Here is an 8,191-nt window from a genome sequence, read left to right on the forward strand (position 1 = left end):
TTTGTAGACCAGGCTGGCCTCGAACTCAGATATCCACCTGCCTCTGCCTCCCGAGTGCTTATTGACATTTTTATGTTGCTCTTCCTATTTGTGTGTTATGCTGGGGATCAAACTTATACATCATTCATGGTTGGGAAGTGCTTTACCACTGAGCTTCCCACAAGCCCCACTGCTGTTTGATTTTTTTCTTTTTTTGGTATGTGTTTGATATGAGTGTATATGTTCTTTTTAGGAATAATAATAATTTATTTAAGTAAATCTACTTAAGTTATTATTATTAACATCATCATCATCATTGGTTTTTCAAGACAGGATTTTTCCTGCATAGTCCTGGCTATCCTTGAACTTGCTCTATAGACCAGGCTGTCCTCCAACTCAGAGATCCATCTGCCTCTGCCTCCTGAGTGCTAGAATTAAAAGCANGCATCACCACACCTGACTACTTTTATTATTTTTAAGTATGTATATACCTGTGTGTCTGCATGTAGGCATGTGTACATGAATGTAGGTGCCCTTGGAGGCCAGAGGCATTGACTTCTTGGAGCTCAATTTATAGATGGTTGTGACCTGCTTGATTTGGGTGCTGTGAACTGCACATGGGTCCTGGAAGAGCAGTCAGTACTCTTAACCACTGTGAGCCATCTCTCCAGCTCCAAGTAGAACAATTTTTAAAGAGTTTCCTAAGTGTTCTTCATTATCATGGGCCATTTTATTCTGTAAAGTTTCATTTTTTTTTCCCTGCTGTTCCTTAATCTGTCTTATAGACAAAGAAGATAACACTTGTGGTTATTTTTAGCTTGGATATAAAACTAATCAGTATATGTCTATTGGATTACTTTTTATATTTTCTAGGGCTTACGGAGTCCACGAGGCATAAGATGTTTGCCTGAAGCTGTATGTAGTCGAATTATTATTGAGAGCCATGAGAAAGGATGTTTCAGGACTCTTACTGCTGAACAACCACGGCCAGACAGCTGCCATGGTGCTTTTCGATCTGTTGAACCTTCAGACTTGCTTAGAGGACATCGGAGCCCATCATCATGGAGAGGCAGGCACATCAACCTTTCCAGATCAATAGAACAGAGCAATCCCTGTTTCAAAGTAGGGAATTCCTTTCAGTTACAGAGTCATTCCCCATTTCAAAAACTTTTACCCGATGACATCAAAATTAGCAAGGGTGTTGGAATGCCAGTCCATGCATACATGGATCCCCAGCCATCAGAATTAGTAGAACCTACTTGTGTGCCAGCTAAAGAAATGGATTTTCCTTCCTCATCTCAAATACTGCCCCCTGAGCCCAAGAAGCAGTTCACTACTGCCATCACTTTTTCTTCTCACGAACACTCTGAGTGCATTTCTGATTCCTCTGGTTGTAAGGTTGGTGTTACTGCAGGTAGCCAGAGTAGTGGGCCATCTTTAGGGGTATTTAAGCCTCATATCCCCGAACAGCAGATTTCTCCTAGAGATCTTAAACAGAAAACCTCTTTGCAGTCATCACTTGAAAGGCATGGTTCTACACCGGTGACTATTTTAGCTGATGGTAGTAGGCAAAGGCAAAAATTACCTGTTGATTTTGAGCATTCTCATCAAAAAGAAAAACTCTTACAAAGATTAGATTTTAAAGTCAGCCATTCTGAACCCAATGTCAGTACAAATGTTAGCAATTTCAAGGAAGTTCAATTTTCTGGTAAGGATACCATTGTTAGCCAGGACAAACTAACTTCTACAGTAGAGGTAAAAGAGAAGAATGTAACTGTAACTCCTGATCTTCCTTCTTGCATTTTTCTTGAACAACAAGAGCTCTTTGAGGAAAGCCACACCCCACGTACAGATCGTCATATGAGAAAATACCCTTCTCCCTCTTGTCCAGAAATTGCTTCTTGCATTTTTCTTGAACAGCCAAAACTCTCTGAACAAAGCAAAGCCCCACATGTAGATCATGAAATAAGAGAAGATCACTCTTTCTTTCCTAAGTGCCAGGATTATATAGTTGCAGACCCTTCTCCCGATTTTCCTGATCAGCAACAATGCAAACCTCCANACGTAGTTGGTCACACGAGAAGACAGAACTCTCTTCTTTCTCAAGGTCAGGATTATGAGTTAGAAGAGGTTCAACATATACCTCAGTCATACTTTTCTAATATGGTAAATGTTAAAGCCAAGGTCAGTCATGCGATCTCCCAGTCAGCCCCTGACCACTGTACAGCTGCATCTACTCCACCTTCAAATAGAAAAGCACTTTCATGTGTTCGTATTACTCTTTGTCCCAAGACTTCTTCCAAGTTGGATAGTGGAACCTTAGGTGAAAGGTTTCATTCATTGGATCCTGCTTCTAAAACAAGGATTAATAGTGAGTTTAACTCTGATCTGCAAATTATATCTTCAAGGTCATTGGAACCAACCTCCAAATTACTGACCTGTAAACCAGTAGCACAGGATCAAGAATCTTTAGTTTTTCTAGGACCTAAATCTCCACTGGACTTCCAAGTCGCACAGTCTTCTCTTCCAGATAGTAAGACTATTTTTCAGGACTTGAAAACCAAACCTCCTCAGAATAGCCAGATAGTAACCTCAAGGCAAACACAAGTGAACATTTCAAATTTGGAAGGATATTCCAAACCAGAGGGGACTCCAGTATCTGCAGATGGGTGAGTCACTGTGATAACAGGCAAACTGATGGGATTTGTAACAAAGAATTTTAAATAGTTAAGCAATCTGAAAGACTTTGGGGTTGGAGGAGGGCAATGTGATTTCTTTATAGAACACTGAATCTAACTGGTCTGGTCTTAAGAGGTATGTAAGTAAGTGAACATGTGAAGGTATTGTAAATGTGAAACGTGAAGTAACATGGGAAGAACTTTTTGTAAGATTTGTCATCAGATGTAAGAAATTGGAAACTTTGAAAAGAGCCATTGGTCAGCCGGTAGTATAATTACTACTTATTTTTATATTGGAGATTCTCTGAAGATCCTGGAAGGTAGCAGCATAAGTGGAGAGATTTACTTTGGCCATAGTTATAGAGAGGTCAAGTGATGTTTGCTTGTTTCAGTATCACATAGCAACAAGAGGATGAGGTGGAGGAGCCTCCAAGAAAATACCCACGGTGATCTAATTTCTCCCAACTATTTCCTACCTTACCATCTCCCAGTAGTCTGTTTATATTTTGAATTCATCAGTAATTTAATCTATCAGAGTTGTCATGATCTAATTAAATGCCCTCAAACACATCCAGTCATTTCTCAATCCAGTTAACTTCACAGTCAGGATTAACCTTATTTCTGCTTGCAATTTTACTCTCTTTGTATATAGTTCTCTCTCTCTCCTTTCTAGCTCACGATTTCTCTATTATATTTTGTATTTTTTAGAGACTTCCTTTAAAGCCCCATGACTTTACAGTGTTGTGTTATTCTGACACACAGCACTGTAGCCAGCCCGACAGTTAATGCATATGATTTTGATGTTCCTGGATGAGAAGCCTCTCTTACCTCGTGTTACAGCAAGGAAACTAAGTTCAAGGACAGGTTAATTAGATCTGTCTTACTCAATCAGTATTAGTAATTCATCGCTGATTTAGTTTTAACTTCATAAGTCTTTTTTATGGCTAAGGAGAAAGAATTACCTGTATGTAAATGGATGAGAAGGTAGCATACTACTTCTTCCCAGGGCTTGGGAAGAAGGAAGGAAGAAGGGTTTATTCAAAAATCTATGGGCTTGAGTGACATTGATACATAATCTCACTTAGTCTTGATGACATCTTGTTTCCTTGATTGACTCTAAAACACTAACATTGTTTCTTGTGCCAAATGATATTGGTGGGAGGAGAATTGCTCATCAGCAGTTCATTTTAACAAGGCAAGAACTTCTGCATAGTGGTGTTTTTTGCACATTCTTGAACACTACTAGTAACTTTCTGTTATCCACAATTTTGAACAAATTATTTAGTATCTTTGACACTCTTTTGAGATGTTGTAGAAGGAAAGTGTTGAGAAGTTGAAAAGTCCTTTACAAATCTGAAGTGATTAAGGACTGAATTTGGGTAAGAAATCNAAGGTGTCAACTTTTGGCTTGAATATTATAAATCATAAGTGGTGGATTTTATTTTAATGTTTAGAAATTAAAAGTAATGTTTAGAAATTAAAAGTATAGCAGATTTGTGTACAGTATTCATTATTCCCTTCAAGGTTTAAATGCCAACTTATTGGAGATGAGTTTCTTTAAAATTGAGATAAAAATATAAACAAGAAAATAAATTATAAGTATGAACTAATAAAGAAGCTCCTTATTGAGAATATACTAACTGCTAAGCTTCATGTTTACAGTGCTTACTCAGTTCCTGGGTTTAAAACCTTGAAAATTAAAGGAGAGAGAGAGAGAGAGAGAAGAGAGAAGAGAGAAGAGAGAGGAGTGAGGAGAGAGATCCTTGAGACTTGTTGGCCAATCAGTCTAACCGTCAGTAAAAGGGGTTACGAGCAATGACATCCAGTAACAAATCTGGAGCTTACTTCAGGGTTTGTAAATAGATGAAATACTATGCTGCATACAAAAGAAAAGAATTTGGGCTGGAGAGATGGCTCAGTGGTTAAGAGCACTGACTGCCCTTCCAGAGGTCTTGAGTTCAATTCCCAGCAACCACATGGTGGCTCACAACTATCTGTAATGGGATCTGATGGCCTCTTCTGGTGTGTCTGAAGACAGCTACAGTGTACTCATATAAATAAAAATAAATAAATCTTAAAAAAAAAAAAAAGAAAAAAGCAAAGAGTTCTTTAGAGAACTGGCTAATTCTGGGCTGGAGTGGGAGTAGGGCAAAATCCTGAAATCACTGCTCTCAGAAACTGAGTAACTTAAGCACTGAATTACAACTCAAAGTGTGAAAGAGATATGACTGAGTCTGTACTGATGTAAATAATTAAAAGAGGGATAAATGAATGGACGAGGAGCAATACTTCTTACAGAGAATATCAGTTATAGAAGTTTCTCTTGGCTGGGCTGGGAATATACAGTTCATCGTAGTGGGGGAAGGGACAGTGATGGAAGTGGCAGGAATTATGATGGCAGGATGTGAGGGGGATTGTTACATCTCAGCCGACCAGCACAAATTATATTGACTCTCATCATTATATCATAACATGTTACATAGTTTTAATTTGTTACATGATTGAAAACCATCACTTGAATTACTTAGTAAGGCTGTAGCAGCTACATGTTACTATTTTTTTTTTGGTGTGTGTGTTTTTAATCAGTTATTTATTTATGATATGTTAGCATCTTGAATGAAATAAGACACATCTTTCCATCCATAAACTGAGATAATACTATTACAAATTATAATTGACTATAAGGTCAATTCAAATCTCCAAAGGTAAGAAACAGATTGTTAAGATAATAAAAACAAGAACAACATTTGTATAGCTAAAATACAAAAATAGGAAAAAGAATGTTTATGGATTTAGATAGAATATAAGAAATTCTAACATTTTAATTAACTGATATATGTACNTCGTAGGGTTGGAAGTAGATTTTTATCACCCCTCCACTTGTACCCATGGCAGTGTAGCCTGCCTGCTTTCCCATCCCATACCCTTGTCTGTATCCCAGAAGGACGGCTCTAATTGGGACACTGGTGAGATTTCTGCCCTAATGCTCATGTCAGCTGGGAACCCCCTAAAGCCCTGCAGATGTGGGCTCAGTCCCAGCATGTTAGAGCCTCATCTTACATGTTACTATTTTTAGGNTTTTTCTCTATGTAATTAAATATGTTCTGAGATTCTTTAAAATTATATAAATATCTTAGTATTTAGCAAATTCAGCTTATTATTTATAACTATACAGAATCATGCTTTCTTATCTGAGTGGCTTATGACTTACTGTTTTTATTTTTAATATTCTCTCTCTCTCTCTCTCTCCCCCCTTATTCTAGGCCTTGAACACACAGAAATCTGCCTGCCTCTTCCTTCTAAATGCTGGAATTAAAGACGTGCACCACACCCAGCCTCTTTCTGTTCTCATAGACTCTTCCCTGTAGTTCAACCTTGTCATCACCCTGCCTCACATATTGGGGTTCTTGGTGTGTGCCATGAGCCCTGGCTATTTATGCTGCTTTGCATTTTCCTTTTTATTTGAAATAAACACAGAGTAACAGAAAAATAGTTCTGAGAAGCTGAATGTGGTGACTCAGGCATCTGTGAAGCTGAGGCAAAAGAAGGGTTGTCATAAATTCTAAGCCAGCTTGGCCTATATATTAAGTTATAGAGTAAAACTTTCAANGGCTGGAGAGATGGCTCAGGGGTTAAGAGAGCTGACTGCTCTTCCAGAGGACCTGGTTTTAATTCTCAGCACCCACATGGCAGCTCATACCGGTCGGTAACTCCATATCTGGCATTCTCACTCAGACATACATTCAGGCAAGACACCAATGCACATAAAATAAAAAACAGAAAAAAAATGTTAAAAAAATAACTTTCAAAGAGATAAAGCTAGCAGTGGTGGTGAACATGTCTAATCCCAGCACTCAGGAAGCAGAGGCAGGCAGATCATTCTTGAGTTCAAGGCCAGCCTGGTCTACAGANCTAGTTCTAAGACAGCCAAGACTACACATTAAACCCTGTTTTAGATGGGTTAATGATCTTCAGCTACCAATTAAAACCTGAGATCTTTTTAAGGCCATCCTTGACCTTCTTCCTATATTAATAGAGTTCTTATATCTTTTATTATACTCACTAGTTATTTGATACTTTTATAGTATCATGTATGATATTTCTATATTTTAAATTTATAACTTTCCTGAGATGGAAATTTTTAATGGATTTTAAAGCATTTTTTTTATCTTATATCTGGCAATTTAAAAAGTCAGTTTTATTCTCAGGTTATATAGTATTTTTTATTGGTTATGTACATGATATTTACGGCTTTTTACATTTTGACTCATTTACCTTTTTTTTCTATTTCTTTCTGCCCACTAACACTTTCTGCATATCACTAACAGTTTACTAAAATGTTGAATAGGAATGTTGAGTTGAAACCTTATTTTGTTGCTATATAAAATGATTATTCACATTTCACTCTTAGGATGGTTGTTCAGATATAAAGTTTTAAAAGTTTTTCTGTGTTTTGGGTATGTTCATTTTTTTCTAATGCAACACACTATGTTTCCTTTCCTTTCCTTTTTTTTTTTTTTAATTTTTATCTTTTTTGGAGTTAGAGAAAAGCACCACCAAAAGAAACTAGATTTATTTTTGAAAACTTTATATTTGTAGAAAATATAGTCACAGAATTCCTTCCAGGAATCACTCAGCTTCTATTTCTTTCTTTTTTTTAATTTAATTTTTTTTTGTAATTCANCTTTTACACTCCATATTCCATTCCCCGCCCCTCCCCATCCATCCTCCGATTGCTCCACATCCCACATCTTACCCCCCACCCCCCATCTCCACATGGATGCCCCTACCCCCTAACCCCAACCTCTAAACTCCCTGGGACCTCTAGTCTCTTCAGGATTAGGTACTTCATCTTTGAATGAACACAGACCTGGAAGTCCTCACTGTATGTGTGCTAGGGGCCTCATATCAGCTGGTGTATGCTGTCTGTTTGGTCCAGTGTTTGGGAGATCTGGGTGGGGGTGGGGTCCAGATTAATTGAGACTGCTGGTCCTCCTACAGAATTGCCCTTCTCAGCTTCTTTCAGCNTTCCCTAATTCAACAGCAGGGGTCAGCTGCTTCTGTCCATTGGTTGAGTGTGTACAAATAACTGCATCTGACTCTTTCAACTGCTTGTTGGGTCTTTCGGACGGCAGTCATGATAGATCCCTTTTTGGGAGCATTCCATAGCTTCAGTAATAGTGTCAGGCTTTGGGACCGCCCCTTGAGCTGGATCCCACTTTGGGCCTGTCGCTGGACCTTCTTTTCCTCAGGCCTCTCTCCATTCCATCCCTGTAATTCTTCCAGATAGAAACAATTATGGGTCAGAGGTGTGACTGTGGAAGGTTCTATGAGCTTTTTTTGACCACAGAAGCATTCTGACCACAGCAGCAAATATACCATGAAGCTGTAACATTAGCAATAGGAGATGCTCACAGGGCACTTCAGCTTGTGGAGCCTTTTGAATCCTGTGGCTGTATCTTGTATATCAGTCCCACTTGGGAGAGAGAAGAAAGCAATCACGTGTGTGTGTGTGTGTGTGTGTGTGTGTGTGT

The 8,191-nt window shown here is 38.4% G+C and overlaps 1 protein-coding gene across 1 annotated transcript in view; it reads left to right on the forward strand.

Moving 5' to 3' along the window:
* Positions 1 to 8,191, forward strand: part of Alms1 (ALMS1 centrosome and basal body associated protein) — a 70,267-nt gene that overhangs the window by 39,357 nt on the left and 22,719 nt on the right. Inside the window, exon 11 of the mRNA XM_021164094.1 lies at positions 853 to 2,648. Within this exon, the coding sequence (XP_021019753.1) occupies positions 853 to 2,648 (1,796 nt within the window). The remainder of the gene's footprint in view (positions 1 to 852; positions 2,649 to 8,191) is intronic.

This window comes from Mus caroli, chromosome 6 (assembly GCF_900094665.2).
Source record: "Mus caroli chromosome 6, CAROLI_EIJ_v1.1, whole genome shotgun sequence".
NCBI classification, from domain to species: domain Eukaryota; kingdom Metazoa; phylum Chordata; class Mammalia; order Rodentia; family Muridae; genus Mus; species Mus caroli.